The 21505-nt window shown below is 39.9% G+C and overlaps 1 protein-coding gene across 1 annotated transcript in view; it reads left to right on the forward strand.

Annotated features, from left to right (window-relative positions):
* lhx4 (LIM homeobox 4) overlaps positions 1 to 12055 on the forward strand; it is an 18467-nt gene extending 6412 nt beyond the window's left edge. Inside the window, exons 2-6 of the mRNA XM_022738455.1 lie at positions 6871 to 7042; positions 8846 to 9048; positions 9720 to 9874; positions 10623 to 10794; positions 11667 to 12055. Of these exons, the coding sequence (XP_022594176.1) occupies positions 6871 to 7042; positions 8846 to 9048; positions 9720 to 9874; positions 10623 to 10794; positions 11667 to 12055 (1091 nt within the window). The remainder of the gene's footprint in view (positions 1 to 6870; positions 7043 to 8845; positions 9049 to 9719; positions 9875 to 10622; positions 10795 to 11666) is intronic.
* Positions 12056 to 21505: the final 9450 nt, after the last annotated feature.

Here is a 21505-nt window from a genome sequence, read left to right on the forward strand (position 1 = left end):
TCACGGAGAGACAAAACATGTGCACGAGAAGCGTTCCGTTTTTGTTAGCCAGATGAATCACAAAGCCGGTGAAGATAGGTGAATTTTTACTCGCTCAATAAATGTTTCAATGAAAAGTGTGTTCCGCAAATAATTAGACTATAATAGACATATACAAATCAGAATATCACTGTGGTTATAACACATTTTCTCTACATTACTGGACAAGTCAGTTATATTCGTTTAGTTGTAGCTAACTGTGTCTATAATGAAATTAGAGCATGCCAACGATAAGAAAAGTTTGAGAATATTTTACCGAGTTCTATTTATTAAAGGTAATTTTGTGTTTTATTTTTGTACCCGCTTTGTGACGTTGCTTTTTTTCATTCTAAGCACTCATTTAAATACGAACCACTTAATTACTCTTTGTCTTAAACAGTAAAAAATGTTAATTTGGCTTTTGTATATAAGGCGCTTTGTGAAACCAGTTGTTGGGTGCGACTGTCCATTAAGTGCCTGAACATGTTTCCATACAGAACTTTTCTGCTTCTCCTCTTGGTTTCACACAGGAATGTGGGAACCAGTTTGAATCAGGATCAAAACGAGATTAAATGTAATTTTTTTTGGTTGTTTAAAAAAACACATAGCAAGCAGCAGCAGCGGGATCACATGTGCACATGCAAAAACATCATATCCCACAAATTGTGGATGCAGGCAACAACAATCTACCAACACCACAGTTAGAACTGCTGACTTCAAAAAATGAATATCTAAATTATGCAATTCATTCCTGTAACAAAATACCACAACACTTCAACTTTAATTAAACCACAAATTCCTTCCCACTCTCTCATCTCTTATATATACATGATTCATATGTTACCCCTGTATTTACAGTCAGGCGTGGTTCTTATCTTTATCTCGCACCGAAGTTTGTATTTTTGTCATAGATTTAAATGTCTCCTTTCCAGGCAACCAATGCGTGATGATGGTGTGAGAAAAAAGCTTTCGTCCTGATCATCTAAAACATTTAACCAACACTGGCGATCCTTTCGCCTTTAATCTTCCAATTTTACAATTTTTTTAGTCTAAATACCAGCAATGATATCCTATAATTAAAACATCAATATCGAGGTAAAGTGGCCAGAGCCAAACGTCAGGAAACACGCGTATAAACACGCACACACGCACACACCACACACGCAGCACACACCACACACACACACACTCACATCACACACACCACACAACACACACACACACCACACCACACACACACACACTGTCCAAAGAAAACATTCTCGGCCTGTGATATCATCTGACAGTAAAGCTGAAAAGAAGCCCTCATGCCTTGTCTCATCTGAGGAAACAGTCTGCAACAACAAAAGCTCCCGCTTCGTGCAACATGGACCTCACAGCAGCAACGCACGCAACACATACCGTGGACAGCGAGAGAACGTTTGATAGTCTTTAAAATGCAGTTCAACCCTTGATCACAAAATATTAGATTATGATATTATTTTTGGATAACTGTCTTGCACTTACATCTCATTTTCATATTCTGGGACAGATGTAACTATAAAAGGAAATACATTTTAACGGGGTCACATTACGCTCAGTGTGAAAATGATAATATTTTGATCAGCTTGTAGGAAAAAACAGGAATAAAAAAGAACCTTAGCAGAAAATATTCAGTGCATGTTGACTTTAGCTGGCAGCATGAAACCACCAAAGAAAAGCGATGCCACACAAAACAGACACAGGCTTGCACTGGCTCTGTTTCCCCTCAACACTGGAGTCAATTCTTACTGAGATGATAAAAGAAAGTGGGAGAATTATTTAGGCGATCTGGATTTAATCTGTGCGGAGACTCGAGCGGCCTTTCTTCTTTTTTTTAAGTGGGCTATCTGAGATAAGAGCGATGGATTGAAGCTGAACGAGAGAAACAGGTTTATAGAGAGCAAGGGCTGCTGAAAGGCAAAGCAGCACCGATCTTCTGGCAACGACATGAGGGTCCACAGTCCAGCTCCGGAGTGATTGTGTGTGTGTTGTGTGTGTGTGTTGTGTGTGATGTGTGGAGAGAGGAGAGAGGAGAGAGAGAGAAGAGAGAACGGAGAGACAGAGGAGAGAGAGAGAGAGAGAGAGAGGTAAACCTCGTGTATTCAAGAGCTCTTCTTCATATCTACTCTTGTGCCACCACTCTCCACTCAGTCTCATCACCTCCGTCATTTCACACAGGAATACAACACATTTCACAAATCACAGCCAAACTGCTTTAACAGGGTTTTTTTCAGAGGTGCAGTTTGGCAGCCTCTCCTATTTTCAATTGTCAAAGTGTTTGTGTTAATTAAAGTTGAATGTGATAACACTTTATATCCCAGACTAATAGCCTGCAAGGTTAAGGTTTGGGTGTAAATTGCCCTGAGTCAGCAGAGCACTCTGTCCATATGATATTAAAAAAAATGTTTTTAAATAAATTCTCTGTTGCTTTTATTTCATGGAATAATCCAGGTTTGAAGTCCATGGGTTGAATGCTGCGCTGCAGGGAGCTGAGTGGCAGGATTCTTATCCAATCTTTTAATCTGCTTCGATTTATAAAATTAAAGGAGCATAAGCCGACCCACATATAGGCTATTTTCCTTTAGTCAGGTTAAACACTTGCTGCAGCACCTGGGACTCTGAAATAACACATACCCACATCAAAAAGGTCATCCTGTTTCACCTGCATTTTTGTTTCCGATGGGTTCATCCGCATGGGTTGTACCGAGACGAATGTAAAGTGTTATTATTATTATTATTATTATTAATTATTTCATTTATTTATTATTATTATTGTTATTATTATTATTGATTATTTTATTATTTTGGAGGCCAACTTATGTCAGAATTGACCCTCACATATTAAGAGCATACATGAAGGAACTGCTTTCATTATCAAAGTTTTGAAACCACTAGAGAAGCATGCGGAGAGTTAATTATGTACTCATAGTATTATCCCATTTTGTGGGATTTATTTTTTGGGAGGTGCAGCCTGTTACTACTCGGCTCGCCATCGCGTACATTTCGGCTAACTCGCCTATAAATAATTAGGTCAGAGCAGAATGTATCTGATTGCACTTCTCTCTTGGTTGCTCGCATCAGATTACTAAAAGAGGCCTTCTGGTACAGATTAACACCCGGGACGAACAGAGTGTTAAGAGTAATTTCGCCTTTTGATGCTGGAAGGTAAAAAAAAAAAAGAAAAACAGCACAAAGATGCTGATAAATAACTGAAATAATTGCTAGCTAATAAACATTTAGTTGCCCCAATAAATAAATGGCACTAACCAATATGTTCTGCTTGTTAATTAACATATAAACACTAAGTCATCACCGAGGCCTTACTCCAGAGACCAAAAACGGAAAGATGAAGAGTCACCAGATATTGTTGATCAGTGGATGAAGTTGTTCAGTCAAAGTTCAGGTTGTATTGTCTATGGGTTCGATGACAAACTTGCGTCTGCATTCCACCGTTGACCATGCAGGGCTCCTTTTACAATATTAACAGCTGCCTGGGTAAGCTCGCGTCCTGTGAAAGACCAACAACCCTGACGGGAGGATCAGTGCCAGCAGAAGTTGAGGTTGGTGAGGAGGGCCGAAAGTCTAGAGAATTAAATCAATAACTATAATAATCTTAACTAGTTTTGTTGATGTATTTTTTCTCCGGGAGTATAGTGAGGATCAACCCGCAAAGACGCCATCCTTGGGCACTATAGGAATGTTGCAGGCCCTTTTGCAGAACATTGTACGTCTTAGTGCCATTATTTATTGGACTAAATATTTTATAGCAATTATTTCAGTTACTTTTATCAGCATCTTGTAGCTGTTTGGGGTTTTTTTTTTTTTTTTTACCTTCCAGCATCAAAGGCGAGAATTATCTTACATCTGTTCGTCCCGGCGTGTTAATCTGTACCAGGCCTTTTATAATCTGATCGAGCAACCAAGAGAGAAGTGCAATCAGATACATTTCTGCTCTGACCTAATTATTTATAGGCGAGTTAGCGAAATGTACAGATGGACCGAGTGTAACAGGCTGCACCTCCCCAAAAAATAATCCACAACAAAATGGGATAATACTATGAGATAATTACTCCGCTGCTTCTTGGTTTCAAAACTCTGATAATGAAAGAGTTCCTTCATGTAGCTCTTAATATTGAGGGTCAATTCTGACATAATTGGCCTCCAAATAATAACAATAATAATAATAATAATAATAATAATAATAATAATAATAATAATAATAATAATAATAATAATAATAATTTCTTCTTGTAACCCATCGGAAAACAAAAATGCAGGTGAAACAGGATGACCTTTTGATGTGGTATGTGTTATTTCAGAGTCCCAGGCTGCTCAGCAAAGTGTTTAAACCTGACTAAAGGAAAATAGCCTATATGTGGTCGGCTTATGCTCTTTAATTTTATAAATCGAAGCAGATTAAAAGATTGGATAAAGATCCTGCCACTCAGCTCCCTGCAGCGCCAGCATTCACCCTGGACTTAAACCTGGATTATTCCATGAATAAAAGCAACAGAGAATTTATTTAAACATTTTTTTTAATATCATGGACAGAGTGCTCTGCTGACTCAGGGCAATTACACCCAAACCTTAACCTGCAGGCTATTAGTCTGGGATATAAAGTGTTTACTTCACGTTTAATTAACACAAATCATTTGACAATTGAAAATAGGAGAGGCTGCCAAACTGCACCTCTGAAAAAAACCCTGTTAAAGCAGTTTGGCTTGATCTTTGAAAATGTGTTTCACTTCCTGTGTGAAATGACGGAGGTGATGAGACTGAGTGGAGAGTGGTGGCAACAGATACCGAGATATGAAGAAGAGCTCTTGAATACACGAGGTTTACTCTCTCTCTCTCTCTCTCTCTCTCTCACACACACACACACACACACACACACACACACACACACACTCCGGAGCTGGACTGTGGACCCTCTGTCGTTGCCAAGAATCGTGCTGCTTTCCTTTCAGCACCACTTGTCTCTATAAACCGGTTTCTCGTTCAGCTTCATCCATCGCTTTATGTCCAGATAGCCTACTTAAAAAAAAAGGCCCGGTCACAGATAAATCCAGATCGCCTAAATAATTTCTCCACTTTCTTTTATCATCTCAGTAAGAATTGACTCAGTGTTGAGGGGAAACAGAGCCAGTGCAGCCTGTGTCTGTTTATTGTGTGCATCGCTTTTCTTTGGTGGTTTCATGCTGCCAGCTAAAGTCAACATGCACTGAATATTTTCTGCAAGTTCTTTTTTATTCCTGTTTTTTCCTACAAGCTGATCAAAATATTAATCAGTTTTCACTGAGCTAATTGACCCGTTAAAATGTATTTCCTTTTAGTTACATCTGTCCCAAATTGAAATCAATGTAATGCAAACATTATCCAAAAATAATATCCATAATCTATATTTTCAAGGGTTGAACATGCATTTTTAAAGACTATAAAACGTCCGTGTCCACGTGTGTGTGCGTGCGTGCTGCTGTGAGGTCCATGTTGCAGAAGCTGGGAGCTTTGTTTTGCAGACTGTTTCCTCAGATGAGACCAAGCATTAGGCTTCTTCAGCTTTACTGTCAGATGATTTCACGGCCGAGATGTTTTCTTTGGACAGTGTGTGTGTGTGTGTGTGTGTGTGTGTGTGTGTGTGTGTGTGTGTGTGTGTGTGTGTGTGTGTGTGTGTGTGTGCGTGTGTGCGTGTGTGCGTGTGTGCGTGTTTATACCGGTGTTTTCTGACGTTTGCTCTGGCCACTTTACCTCGATATTGATTTTTAATTATAGGATATCATGTGGATATTTAACTAAAAAAATTGTAAAAATGGAAGATTAAAGGCGAAAGAGATCGCCAGTGTTGTTAATTTTTAGATGATAGGACGAAGCTTTTTTCTCACACCATCAATCACGCATTGGTTGCCTGGAAAGGAGACATTTAATTATGACAAAAATACAAACTTCTGTGCCGATAAAATAAACCAGCTGCTGTACAGGGGTAACATATGTAATCATTATTTAAATAGACTAAATGGAGGAATTTGGTGGTTTATTAAAGTTGAAGTGTTGTGTATTTTGTTACGGATGATTCATACATTTGATTTCATTTTTTGAAGTCAGCAGTTTAACTGTGGTGTTGGGTTAGATTGTTGTTGCCGCTCCACAATTTGGTAATATGATGTTTTTGCATGTGCACATGTGATCCGCTGCTGCTGCTGCTGTGTTTTTTTAACAACCAAAAAAAATTACATTTAATCTCGTTTTGATCCTGATTCAACTGGTTCCCACATCTCCTGTGAAACCAAGAGGAGAAGCAGAAAAGTTTCTGTATGGAAACATGTTCAGCACCTTGGACAGTGACCAACATGTTCACAAAGCGCCTTATATACAAAAGCAAATAAACATGTTTTTACTGTTTAACAAAGAGAAATTATTTCGTAATTTAAAATAGCCTGATGAAAAAAAGCAACGTAAAAGCGGGTCAAAAATAAAAACAACCTTTAATAAATAGAACTGTGGTAAAATATTTCAAAACTTTTCTTATCGTGCATCTCTAAATTTCATTATAGACACAGTAGCTACAATAACACGAATATAAAACTGACTTGTCCAGTAATGTAGAGAAAATGTGTTATAACCATCAGTGTATCTGATTTGATATGTTATTATTATTATTTGCGGAACACACTTCAGAAACATTTTGAGCGAGGTAAAAATTCACCATCTTCACCGCTGTGATTTCACTGGCTAACAAAAACGGAACGCTCTCGTGCACATGTTTCTCTCCGTGAATATTAAGGGTCAGAGCTGTACCTGTGAGTGTGACCTTGTGCTGCTGTCTGTCCCTCGCAGAGATCCCTCAGTGTGCGGGCTGTAGTCAGCACATCCTGGACAAGTTCATCCTGAAGGTGCTGGACAGACACTGGCACTCCAAGTGCCTCAAGTGCGCCGACTGTCAGACTCCGCTGGCGGACAAGTGTTTCTCCCGGGCAGGAGGCGTCTACTGCAAGGAGGATTTCTTCAAGTCAGTACCTTCTCTTCTGCTTTGCTTTCCTATTGCTTTAGTGTCCGTGACGAGCTGTAGATACATTTCTTTTCTCAATTGACCTGGATTTTTGAAAAAAAAAAAGAAAAAAAGAAAATACACACTAATTGATTTCTTGTCCTGAACTGCGAGATCAAATATGGACTGACGTCACATTTTACTTCATAAAATCCGAACAAGCGAGTTGAACCAAAATAAACAAGCGAACATTTTTGATATTTGGGTCACTTTCACCAACTGTGCTGCCAAGAGATTAAAAGTGGCTGTTCTTGGCAAAAATATGACAAAAAATATAAATAATTCGTCTATTAAATATTCACAAAGTAATAGCTTCAGCTTTATAGTCTATTTGGTATTAAAAAAAGATGCTAGCTGTTAGCTTGTTTTGAAACTGCTAATAACGCACGCAAGTTAAATCTAGTGTTGTTCGTTTATATCTTATTGTCTGGGACTTTTTGCATTTGCCTTTTTATGCTTTGAAAAGTCATGTCGTGTTGTAAGGAAACTAAGCAGAAAATAACCGGTTATGGCGATTTGACGTTTGAGTTTGACGCAGTAAAATATTTTGCCAACTCTATCTAATTTCTGCATCAAAGCACCAAAACAGCAGGGAAATTGACAATTTTATGGCAAATAATATTTAGGATTCATTACCTGAGTTAAATTAATTCATCCTTTTTCCTAATTGTCGTGATTTTGTGTCTGCTGCTTAGTTACAAATGGATGCCATTATGTAGGCCTATCTCAGTTTAATAAGGCACCATGCTATGCTAATTTATTTTAAATTTATTTTAAGGTTTCTGCACTGACAAATTTGTCTTCAGAATAGTCACTGTTTTCTCCTGCTGACATAAGTAGAGAAAGCAAAATTTCAAAACAAGTGCTCGCTCTTTTTTTCTTTCTTTCTTTCTTTCTTTCTCTCTTTCAACGATTGGATTTCTGAGACATTACAGAAGAAAACTGAGTTTGACTTTTATCCAGAACAGGATCAGCAGATCCGGCTTTTTACTAAATCGTGTTTGAAAGGTTTTAATGCTCAAAGCTTGAATGAGACCTAAAGAGCTCTGGAGTCTCACAGAGAGGTAACTGTGTTAGCTGACCCAGGGGACAGCACAGGGGCATTCGCATGTTCAAACTGTGGCGAGGGACACGTGGGAGCGGAGGGCGCGCACACATGTATATACACACATAGACACACAGATTCACTGGTGCATACTTCCCAGGAGTGATTTGGAGGCTTCACCTTGCTCTTTTTATTTCTGTGGGTTGGTTGTGTGATTTAAAGCCTCTCCTGAGTCAGTGTTTTATTGGTCCTCCGCAGGGTGTGTTTACTGTGAGCACCCCTCCTCCTACCTCTTCCTCTTCTCTTCTTCCTCTTCCTCCTCCTCCCCCTCCTCCTCCTCCTCTTTAGCTCTCAATACTTCATCTGCAAACACATAAACATGCAAACACACACACACACACACACACACCCCACACAGTGCATTGATCCTCTCCATCCATCAACCTGCGGACAGGTCTATCGTTAACAGAAATGCATTCCAGTGCTGATTTCTCCCTCCACAACAGCTGCAGCTTCTATTAATACAGACACTTTGCCATCATTCTTGGCTGCAGTTGAAGAAATACCTGTCCAGCATGTGAAATTTTAATCTCAGCTGGTCTCACTATCTCAGTCAGCTTGTAAATTGGATATAAATAGGAGAAGGATGTCAGTCTACCCTGCTGGTGTTTTGCATCTAATTTCCTAATGGCAGCTCACTTCTTCATGTTTTCCTGCAGGCGTTTTGGAACAAAATGTGCATCATGCCAACAGGGGATCCCGCCGACACAGGTTGTGCGGAAGGCGCAGGACTTTGTGTATCACCTGCACTGCTTCGCCTGCATCATGTGCAGCCGACAGCTGGCCACTGGGGACGAGTTTTACCTCATGGAGGATGGGAGGCTGGTGTGCAAGGTGGATTATGAGACTGCAAAACAAAACGGTGGGTCTGCAGGGATCCCAAATATGAAGCAAAAACAAAAGAAGTTAATATTCAGCAAGTCCTAGCAGTTGACAAGAATTCGGAGAAATGAAAACAGGTGTAAACCTTTGTTCATAATAAAACACACAACATATAAAAAGAAGGAAAAAAGATGTGTTTGAGTAAATACGACTCACTATTTAGCCATTAACATCACAGTCAGAGAAAGGTGACTTGATGTTGAAATTACTGAGTCTTGACTTAAGTACATCAGATAGCTGTGGAATCACAGTAGAGGACATGACAGATAAAGCCACAGTATATGCTGCAGTGAGTGAAATGACTACCGACTGTGGATCTATGTTGTTTATCGTCTGGGTGTGTGTGCCGTCTCTCTCCCTCCCTCTCTTCTTAGATTTCCATGCATCTCTGATTGATTATGTAAAGTTAAGCAATGCTCTTCTACGGTGCAGCCCCAATAACTCTGTTCCTCTGGCACTGAGTAGATTTATGTCCTCTGCTGTGGGAGTGGGACAGATGCACAAGGACAATAATACACTTCCATACATGACCATTCACTCCATTTAACACACATATACTAAACACAAAGGCCGAGGGGCACTGCCTGTTATGGTGACGTGACTAATGTAAGAAGAAGTTGCTCACAATGGTGTTGGTAATGGTGTTTTTAGATGATTCGGAGGCTGGGACCAAGCGACCAAGGACCACCATCACTGCCAAGCAGTTGGAGACCCTCAAAAGTGCCTACAAAAACTCGCCGAAGCCTGCACGCCACGTCAGAGAGCAGCTTTCCTCGGAGACGGGGCTGGACATGAGAGTAGTGCAGGTAGAGGTTTTGTTCTTATTCACACTGATGCAAAAATATCTGAAACATCTCTGGCTTTGATAAAATAAGTACAACGTCATATCCACCTGATATGTGCATGTTTAAATTAGCTACCATTATTAAGAATTAAGTTTTATAACAAACATAAGTCTTCGTCTAGACTTTTGACTTGCCGCCCAAATCTCTGATTTGTTTAGTGAGTCATCAAACATTAAAAGAATAAAGAGAAACAAAATGCTACTTCAGTCCAGTCTTTAGACTGTTTTAAATATAAATAGAGATTATATAAAACAAGCATTCGGGCCTTTGATATTGGGGCTTTTTGAGTTTGAAACAACAAAGAACTAAAGAGATTCAATTTTATTTCAAAGATGATAGAAATACACAATAGAAACACCTCTTACAGCTGTTTCACAGACTTACTTTAAGGTAATAATCTCGATCAATTGTTTTTCAGCCTTTTTAAATGACCTTTCCTCTGCTTGAATATTTCTTACCATGGTTTTGTTGCTTTTTCTGTTGATTTAATAATTAATTTTGGGTTTATGTTGAGAATCAGTTCATTTAGACTGTTTGGTAAAAATGAATGTTATTTTGCTTAAAAAAAGATTTGACATTTTATTAAAACGAATAAAGTCAGATTTAACTGAAACTGATGATTATTATTAGATGGAGTAGTATTTGTTTTGAATTATCACAGTGTTTGTAATTATTATCAATTAATAACAACTATTATGATCTGTGTCAGGTTTGGTTCCAGAACCGACGAGCAAAGGAAAAGCGCCTGAAGAAGGACGCAGGTCGACATCGCTGGACTCAGTTTTATAAAAGTGTCAAACGCAGCAGAGGAGGAGCTAAAGTGGAGAAGGAAAGCTCGGCTGACGACGCAGGACTCAGTGACAGCGAACTGAGCTTCAGAGGTACCTGCTGTGTGGATAACTTCAACCCAGTACATATCTGTTATTGGTAAAAAGCGAGATTCCTGAAAGGGAATTGTCAGTCATGCTGTCGTTCTAATGGGATTAAGGAAGCCTACAAGCTGCTAAATGACAAGAGTGCAGCAGCAATTGAATGCATCTTGGTGGCATTTAATTTGTTTTCCTTGTGTTACTAAATGCATGGTGTCATTCTCAGGCAAATCCAAAATGGCATTCTCATTTCACATTCCCCTCACACCTCCCCGTGGCCGCTGACGCATCCTCCTGCCTCTGTTTGTCGCCATGATGGAGCTTATTGGAAAAGAGACAGGGTCCTTAGTGGGATGCAAACGACATTTTAGACATCCCAATGTTATTTAATGTTCGCAAACCCCGTTTTGGGTAGTCATAAAAGTCTTCAAGCCACTTTTAAAAAGAAGGCCATTTTTATGAGAAATGAAAACATGGTGACAGAAACTCTATAAAGCATGTGAGGCTTTTAGTCAATTAGAGAGAAAGTGCTCTGGGGCTTTGTTGTTATTGAAGCCACCCATGGGAGTGAGAGGGGAGAGATGGAAACAAATATTTTGTACTGCGGTAATTGCACACATATAGACCTCCTTTGTTAGCAAAGAACATAAAGCACATCCTTTCTCACCAACAAAAACTGAAACGCTTATGAAATACCTCATTGCCCAGTCCACTTACTGTACCTCCATGAAATCCACATAACATTGCCACAATAAATCTCACTCATAAAAGCACTTAACTGTATTGAAAGATAACAACTATATAATGTTCACGCAGTTGACAGCACTGTTCATGTGTCAAAGTTTTTACACACCTCATCCTAAGTGTTGGTGTCTCCTCCCCAGATGACCAGGTCCTGTCAGATCTCGGCCACACCAACGGGCTTTATGGGAGCGTCGGTGACGTGACCAACAGTGCGGTGCTGAACGGTGGCTTCTCTGTCGATGCGACAGGCCAGACCTACCACGACATCCGAGCAGGGAGCCCCTACGGTCTCCCTCAGTCGCCGTCCTCCATCACCTCTCTGCCCGGCCACACCCCTCTCCTCAACAACCTTGGCTTCAACATGGACAGTCTGGTGGCGCAGGGCGGGCCGGGCGGGGTGGGGCAGGCTCTGAGGGCTATGGCAGGGGGACCCACCTCAGACCTCTCTACGGGCAGCAGTACAGGATACCCCGACTTCCCCACCAGCCCCGCCTCATGGCTGGACGAGATGGACCATTCCCAGTTTTGAGTCTCGAACACGTTAGAAGATCTCTGTGGGGATACAACAAAACAGACTCACAAGGCTTTTTACATTTCTTTCTATCACCCTCCAAGACTGATATGTTTTGTGATGTTGGGTGAAGAGCAGAAGGAAGAGAAGAAGTGTGATTCTCAGTCTCTCAGCAGTCGTAACAGTGAGGTAACGGCCGGGTCGAGATGTGTAGTCCGGAGAAAAGCAGTGAAGAACACCTCCACACCACTGAATGTTCAGTCTCAACACTGTGTCATACAACTTTTCTTATCACCTGACTTTATTTTGTTCTTTCACTCTCTGAAAATGAGACTGGATTTCCAATATGTCGGTGGATTACGCTCACAGGAGAGGTAATATTGTCTCATCCCCCAAAATAAACCATCCCTGTCTAACAGCTACATTAGGGCTACAATCTAGATCAAAGTCCCTATGAGATCCAGGAGGCACCTGCATGCTTCTGATTCATAAGTAGAAATGAGTAGGACTGCTATCTGGCCATATTGAAGCCTTTACATTGGCAATGCACTTTACTCTCCTCCTCTTTTTCTACACATATGGACAGGAATGCAGAGGAAAAAGAGAGAAAAAGGTGAGAGACATATGCACAAGGCAAAAACACAGTGTTTCATTGGGAGAGAGATTTACAAGAACAGTGGCACAAGTGTGAATTTTGAACCATGCTGATGTTTTTTAATGTATTGCTGAAGCTTACAAGTTATTAGGAAGTAGATGGTCTGTCCGTCCATTCGTCCGTCTGTCCGTAGAAAAAGTCGATGTCTCCTCTGTTTGACTGAGGGTGAACACTGTTTCCTACACAGCAGGTCTCTCTTCTATATTTATAGGTGCTTGACTTGTTCTTGTCTGTGTAAAAGCTGTCTGAGAGCGGACGTCTGTCAGTATTAAATTATCTGTTTCCAGACTCACCAGGATTCAAAGCTTAAGTGTTGGATGACAGTCAAGATATTCTAGTAATATATCACACATCTAAATTATTAATTTATTCTTTTGAATGCACAGATGTATGACAAGGAGATATACATTCATAAGACATGCAGAATCCTTTGCAGATATAATTGAGCAAATTAAATGGTTACACAAATATAAAGCATCTATTTGACTTTCAAAACCGACACCGACAAGTATTAGCAGAAACAATGAGAAAAAGTCTCTGTGTGTCAGCTCTTCTGTTTTGTCAGTCTGATCCAAGCTCTTGGTAATCTACTCAGTCCAGCAGAGCTCTAGCTTTGCCTGCTATCATCCTACTTACTGACCCCAGATGTGTTGTCAGCCTGTTCTCCCACTGCCTGGCCTCCATGTCAGAGGATTACCACAGAGCCCCCACAGCCCCCCACTCCCCCCCACCCCCCACCCCCAACATACAGGGCTGATACTCCACTGAAGCATCAGTGTTGGCATGTCTGCTGGGCTGATCTGTTTCTTCCAGTTCAGGCCACATCAGCTGCATCTTGACCGACAAAATAGGACACAGGAGATGACTAGAGCCCCTGTGTCTGATTCTGTTGAAATTTAAATTTTCTTTGAGCTATAAGAGGAAACAGGTTGATTTGACCTGTTGACCATATAAAAGCCAGTGTCTATTTTGATCTGAGGGAAGGTTTACTTAAAAACACATCACCAGAATCATATCTTCACTGCTGTTTCTGTTTGTCTGTTGATGAAAAGAAATCAAAATCTTATCTATTTGGTCACCTTTTCCCAGGAAATTGCCAAGTCTTTTTCTACCAGAGCATCATATTTCAGAGCCAGAAAGCAAATCAACAAACAGAAAGCGAAAACCATTAAGACAATTTTAAAAACTGTGGAGTACAGCCCATATTTTACAGTGTAATTATTAACTGAATATATGCTATCAATGAAATACTTATACTTACTGTGTAACTACACTGGGATTAATATGTAGGTACAGGAAAAGAAGATAAGAGAGGGAATAAAGGGGCGACAACTTTGTGCTTAGGAGGGACTTATGATTTAAATTTCCCACTTAAATTACACTTTTTTGAATTACTAGTATCTGTTTTACGGAGTACAATCATTTTATTAGTAGATGACAACGCAGGACAACTTGGAAAACGGTGTTGATATTTCACATATTTGACATTGGTTGTGGTATCATTTATTTTAGAATAACAATAAACTTATAACTTTGGGAATTAACAGTGTAAAAGGATTTAAAAGTTGAAGTGCAGTGACCATTATTGTTGTTGCTGGAGATTAAAAGATTCGTTTTACATGACTTAGCTGTTGTAAAATGTCATACAGGCCAAGCCTTTTGGTCTGCTGTATGTACTCTGTGATTATTAAACATGTACCAGGTAATTTAAATCATATTTATAGTATAATTCACTTTTACGCCCCCCCCTAAATGCAAGTTGGTTACCCCTTTATTCTCTGTATTCAGCCCTTGTACATAAAGTTAGATACCCAGTAAGTGTTTCATTGGTACCTTATATGTCCAAATAATTACAGTGTAAATTGCAGGCTGTAATTCATAGTGTTGAGTGAAAATCCTGTACAAATGCATTACCACTACAGTTTTGTTAAATCTGTGTTGCCTCAGAAGTTTGCATCTTAATTGTTGTAAATTTTGTACAGTTTGAAAAACGTGTTGATCGTCTTGTTTCATGAGCGCTATTTATTATTGCCATGTGTCTTTGAAAAAGATGTAAAAGAGAGCACTGAATTTATTCATTTATGCCTTCTGTGTAATGGTATGAACTGTGTACAGTCAAATCTATATGAGGAAAATAAAGCTGAATTGTCTTTGGGTTACTCCGGGTGCTTTTCTCTTTAATCCAGCTGGCCTGCAGTGATGAATGTGAGAGTTAAGATTTTCATCTGAACTTTGTTTTCAATATATCAAAAGAAAAATATCTGCTTTAGGTGTTTTTATTATTTTGCCTTATCTAAACGCTCTTAGAACGAGTTAACCCGCAAATTCATTTACCCATTGAGAGCATTTACCACACACTTAGGCCTCTATTCAATTGTGGAGATCCATTTAGTACCACCAACAGACAGTGGTCAGTCAGTTAACTGTGATTGATGCTGCTTTCCTCTCTCGCTCTGGGGTGGGGGTGACAAGAAAGATACATGAAGAGAGAGAAGAAAGAGAAAAATAAAAATAAAAAATAAAAAGTGGGGAAACAGATGCGTTGCTGTCTGTTTCTCTGATCCTCTCAGAGACTCAGCAGCAGATTGCAGCACTGCACTGTCAAATCTATCCTTAATCCTTGTGCTGTTAACTAATTGAGGAGTGCTTAGTGAAATATGGGCAAATATGCTTTGTGGTCAGGCAAACAGGGAATATGGCCCGTATGCAGGCAGTTAGGTTGTATGTCAATATGTCAAGCTGGTAATGCAGGAGCTGTAGCCAGGATTTTTAACCACTGATATCTTGAAGAACAATTCCTCAATGCAACCACACACACATGAAAAATATTTGGATTTGCCAGAAAATGTTCTGTGTTGGTGATGGTCTACAGGCTGTTTCAATGTAATATTTTTTAATATATATATATTTCAATTAATTTTCTTTTATAATTTGTTGTTAATGATATAATATTGAGTCTATAAAAAGCCATGTTAGCAGCTCTTGGGCACAGAGCTAAATGCTAACACCAGCATGCTAACATTCTCACAATGACAACACTAACATGCTGATGTTTAGCATGTATGATGTTCAGCATGTTCACCACCTTAGTTTAGCGTTTTAGCGTGCTAACATTTGCTGATTTGCACAAAACACGAAGTACAGCTGAGGCTGAAGGGAACGTCCTAAGTTTTGCTAGTATTTGGTCATAAACCATAGTACTTGACATATTAAAATTTTGCTGTAATTATGTGGTTATGTCATCCTGAGGGTAACATGAACATCTGCACCAAATTTCATGGTGATGCATCCACATATTGATAAAATATTTCAGTCTGGACCAAAGTAGTCGACTGATCAACCGACCAACTGACTGACAGACATCGCCATCCCTAAAGTCAAACTACTAGCATAGTGAACGGTACCTGAATAAGCCTTAAAAACCTAACCACAAGTGGTGGCATAGAAGTTAAGGCAACCAACATGAACCACAGTGCCATTCCCCGTCTCTGTCTCCCTTTTTGTTTTACTGTCATCTCTCTACAGTAGGCTTTCTAAAAAAGGTTTAAAAAAACACCCAAAAATGATTTTGAAAAACCCACCGTGTGTTTTTAGAAGGTACATTTCTCCTCATGTCATTAAAACCCCCACATTACAATACAGTACTGAGGACATCACCTCAGCTTCTTCATTAGTGGCTATGGAACTGACCATATAGGCTATTTGTGAGTGTGTGTGTGAGTGTGTGTGTGTGTGTGTGAGTCTGCAGCCTTTAGTCTTGTTCTTAGTTGCTGCATTGCTAAACCCTCACAGGTTACAGTGGATTTATTCCCTTTAACTATGGCGTTGGCTAACCATGTACAGAATTATAATGAAATTACACCACAGTGTACATCTGTATGAAACTCATTTGTATGCAGCAATGTGCAGCATTTGTCTGAGAGCAGGCCAACCTAACCCAAACTTAAGTGTTATCGATTCCTTTGTGTTTTAGCTATTCCTGTTGCATTATAAAAACAAAAAGCAAAGAGTCAGCCTGGTTGGAGTTTGCACGTTTGCATAAAACGCCACAAATTGAGCTGATTTTTATTTAAGCATTGATTGGCTGCGCTATGGGCATTAATGGATAGGCTCTAATAGTACTGCCTTACAAAGATAAAGAGCCACACGGACAGTTAGGATAATTTACACGCCACTTACAGCACTAGTATACAAATAAATCTGTGGAAACTCCACCACTGTTGCTTTTGCGAAGATGACAAACACAAGCACAAATGCCATTATCATCGATCGCAGGGCTTTTATTACAAACTTCCTGAAGGAAACAGTTTTTTTTTTCATCTCAAGCGAAAGGGAATAAATTAACATGCAAAATAGATAGGATTTGTTTTGGCCTGAAAGTCAATCTTGCAGCATCAAGACAGGGCATTTTTCTCCCCAAACGACTCCATGCTGCCTGCAGTGAACAATGATCCGCAGGATGACGGAGTGAGTCTTAAAGAGGGGCTGGAGTCAAGCAGAGGCCTCTCAATGACACCCTCAAGGTTGGGAGCTCAATGCTGTTTTAATGTGAAACTGGGGCTTTTCCACTCGATAATCATCCTGCTGTAGGTATCAGATACATGACAGGTAACCAAAGGAGGAGAGTTCGTGACCCTGAAGAAACTATGACTAATGCTGTAGTGATAATCAGGTGTTTATTGTGATGAAGGCCTCCATTGTAGTTTTCTTGTGGTTTCAGTTAATATATATGACGCAGATAGTTGTGCCAACTAGACTCTTTACTGTTTGTTAGCTTATCTGAAGTCCAAAGCTCGGGTCAGTGTCAGCGGATAGCAGAAACACTTGCTCATCACCAACTACACATAAAGCATGAGAGCTGAGCCTTGGAGTAACACACACGCATACACACACAAACACACACACACACACACACACACACACACACACACACACACACACACACACACACACACACACACACACCAGTAAATGAGTCTTTCTGATATTAGTGGGAAGCGTTTCAGGAGCAGTGGGATTTCTGCTTACTTGTTGGGTTCTCAGCTTCGCTGTGTGTGTGTGTGTGTGTGTGTGTGTGTGTGTGTGTGTGTGTGTGTGTGTGTGTGTGTGTGTGTGTTGGTGGAGGTAGGGTGGTGCAACATGAAGAGAAGATGGAGGAAGAAGAGTGTGTGTGTATGTGTTGGGGGGGTTAGAGGGTTGCGTTAAGAGCTGACCAAAGCAACGACATGGTATTGCTTTTACAGGAGAGAGAAAGGAGAGGAGAGGTAAAAGAAGAGAAAGGCAGTGTGCAAGACAGTGGTGAGGGAGAGATGAAGAGAGGAGTGATTAGAGTGGTAAGGGGGAGAGATGGAGGAGAGATCTCTGGAGGAATTGTTTAAGAGGCGTGCACACACACACACACACACACACACACACACACACACACACACACACACACACACACACACACACACAGGTGCTAGGTAACAAACATGCATTAGAGACAATAGAAAATACTCACTCAGGTGTCTCAGTGAGTACATTCACATGCACATTAATAACCCTGTTCTGACTCTTACCCTGGTTTTGATTATATTCAGGATATCATATTACACTGTATACATTATCATAACAGTAACAGTTTATAATCAGCTGTCTGCAGATGTGTCTCGATTCCTTGGTGTCTCATTTCTGTACCAACTGAATTACTTCAACAGTTGTGACTACAAATGTGCTTTCTCAGGTAAATGTGAGAATGTGAACACCAAGGCGACAAGTGATAAAACATTATCATCTCCTAATTACATATCTATTTGAACATATGCAGAGACAATATGTTTACTGTTCAACGTGGGGTGGAGAAAGTTGTATCCAAAGATGCCAAGTGCCTTTTTTTACATGTTTTCATAGGTATGGTATAAGTATTGATCTTACTCCAAACCAACAAGATACTGTGAAATACTTAATATTCAATATGTTCATTTTTTGCATTAAAAAGTTTATAATTAACAGTGTTTAGGGTGAATATAACACTGATGGTATGTCGACAATTTACAAGGCCCATCACACCTTCACATGTGTTTTCACTTGTGACTGAATAGGCCTCTGTTCAGGTTGAGTTGGATGGAGCTCTGGTGGGATCTATGTGAGGACAACAAACCACATGAACCAGTAAGAATGATACAGTATGTTGTCTCGCCATAGCAAGTGCAACAAAGCCAACAGAGTGTGAGGGAAGTCAATCAAAGAGTAGAGGTCTAATTAGGCACAATAAGTGAGACCACAGGTGTACAAGGCCCTTAACTACTTACATAAAAGGAAGATGATGATGTGCCATAATTCAAAGTTTGGATGGCTATAGCTCTGGTGGTTATATAGGCCGGCCATTAATAGCCTTTTAACACAGTAGACATTTTGACTCGTCATAGAAGGAAAATGTCTGCTGTGAAAAAGGCCCATCACTGTTCTCTTCTTGTCCATGAGACAGACACTGACCCTCTCCCAAAATACAAAACAGAACACTTCCCCAAAAAATTTGGCTTTTTGTGGGAATCATATTCTATTTTGTTTTGTTCATTAAATTAAATGAAATATGGTGTATAAACCCTTGCTAATGTGCTTCTAGTTGAAATTAAGCAATGCTTAGGAACACTGTAAAGAATTGCTAGTAAGTAAAGAGCCACACTGATAGAAATATAGTGCAGTGAAAGTATAAAGTTGCAGAAAATAGAAGCACTCAAGCAAAGTACTGGAACGTGAAAACTGAAGTTACTGCTCAAGTAAACGTAGTTTATTACTTTTCACCTCTGAAAAATGCATAAATATTCAGAACGGCTGAACAAAATTGGGGGTGTGTGTGTCTGCGGTTTAGAGATGGAGGGAGCTGCAGTGTCAAAAGCGAAAAGCTCAGAGGAAAATTGAAGCCCCATAATGGAAGCATAATGGGCTTAGTGTCAGAGTCTTGCAGACGAGCCGGGGGGGAAGCACGACTGCCGTCACCCTCTCTTACCTCAAGCCAGTATAACGGGGTTTAAGAAGCAACGGGGAGACAACACCGGGCCCCAAACAGGCTTTAGAGATACACCAACAGCCTAATGGCTGGATGTGGATGGAATTCATAACAATGAGATGGTCACTGGTTGTCTCTTTGTGGGATTGTAGCGCATCACGTCTCAGACTCAGGTTGAATACTCAAAAGGTTTGCTCTCAACTCATGCAGGGTTCCTAGTCAAAATTCATGAGGGGAGATGCCAAAGATTTCATTGAGGAAGGCTCCATAGCTGGAGTTTACAAAAGTGAATGATGATACTTTTGAAAAAAAAAAAAAAAAATTCCCAGCCCTCTTCTCTTATATGATTTGTGATGGAGGGAAGAGCAGGACATGGGTACAGCTATAGACATCATCTGGAGAGATTTTAATTCACCTCATGTATTGCACAGCTCACTTGCATCTCAATTCACTACAAGTACTGTACAACAGCTGTCAAGACAAAGATTGAATTAGAAGCGGTGCCCCTGGTGATGACTACCAATACCGCGTAGACCATCTACTGCTGTCATAGATCTGTGAGTGACTGACAGGCTGCAACCAGACATGTTGAGACGGTTATCTAACGCCTTGTGTCAAAGCAGATTTCCAGCGTTTTAAGTAAAACGTTGGGGGATGAGGGCCGGCGTGGAGCAAGGCAGTGTGTGTTAGACAGTAAAGGATTAAGCTTTGTCCTCACTGTTGTGTACAAAATGTGCATTTGCATCTTCATGGAGCTGTCGTTAAGAACCAGGATCCAGATTTAGTGTATTCTCATCTGGTTTAGTGTTTGTGTGTGTGTGTGAGCCGAGGCGGAGAGAATGTGCTGATCAGAGGGGCTTGAGGACAAGCAAAGCAGATTTGGACTCAGACCATGAGTTGGTTATTTTTGGAGAACATCCAGCTCTCTCCTTTATGACATAACAGTACAGAGGCAGGTTTTAGAGAGCAGTGCTGTATGTACACTATGTTGAAGATGATTCACAAACTCTAAATTATAAATATCAGAACAATATTGAATGTTGTATGTGTGTATGCATTTACCTGTATACAATACTGTACATTTATGCATATGTATACAAGAACATGTACGCAGGTACAGTATGTACAATATATTTAATTTTTACTATCTCTCATTTTCCATTATACTTTTTAGTTGCGTATCATGTTTTTAATGTGAAGGAGGATTAGTTGGTGCTAGTCTATCATTTCAACACTGTATTGGTGGAGCCCATTATCTATTAGCCCAGTATTTGTATGGTAGGATAAACCATATGAAATCAGTCTTCTTCTGCTGGTATATTTTGCCATGTTTAATAGATTTCCCTGATGTGCTTTTGATCATTAAGCCATCAGTGTTGTAGGGATGTCCTTTTGGGATCCTATAAAGGTTTTCCTCTATTTTCATACATTAAGTGTCTTTTCCTTGCCTGCTTGGCAGTAGGTGGTTCACATGACTCAACAGACTTCTTGTAAAGCACACTAACACACAATTTATTTTATTAAAGGTTATCATAAATAATCAGTATTTTTAAACTGTATTTACGGTAATAGTTGTAATACTTAATATTGATCTTTGAGTTGTAGCGAGAATTGCCCATCATTTGACTCAGTTAAATTAATCTGTGTTTAATCTATGTTAGGCTCAGGTTTATTGTGGTGGTCACTGTGGTGAGATCGCTGCAGCAGTATATACATACATATAGACTGAGGTAAAACAGTGAATGTTACAGTATGATATGATTGATGGCTAAAGTCAATAACATATCTGAGCAGAGATCACAAAGTCAGAGGAAGCAGATTTGTT

The sequence above is a fragment of the Seriola dumerili genome, unplaced genomic scaffold (genome assembly GCF_002260705.1).
Source record: "Seriola dumerili isolate Sdu_G_001 unplaced genomic scaffold, Sdu_1.0 BDQW01000002.1, whole genome shotgun sequence".
In the NCBI taxonomy this organism is placed as follows: Eukaryota; Metazoa; Chordata; class Actinopteri; order Carangiformes; family Carangidae; genus Seriola; species Seriola dumerili.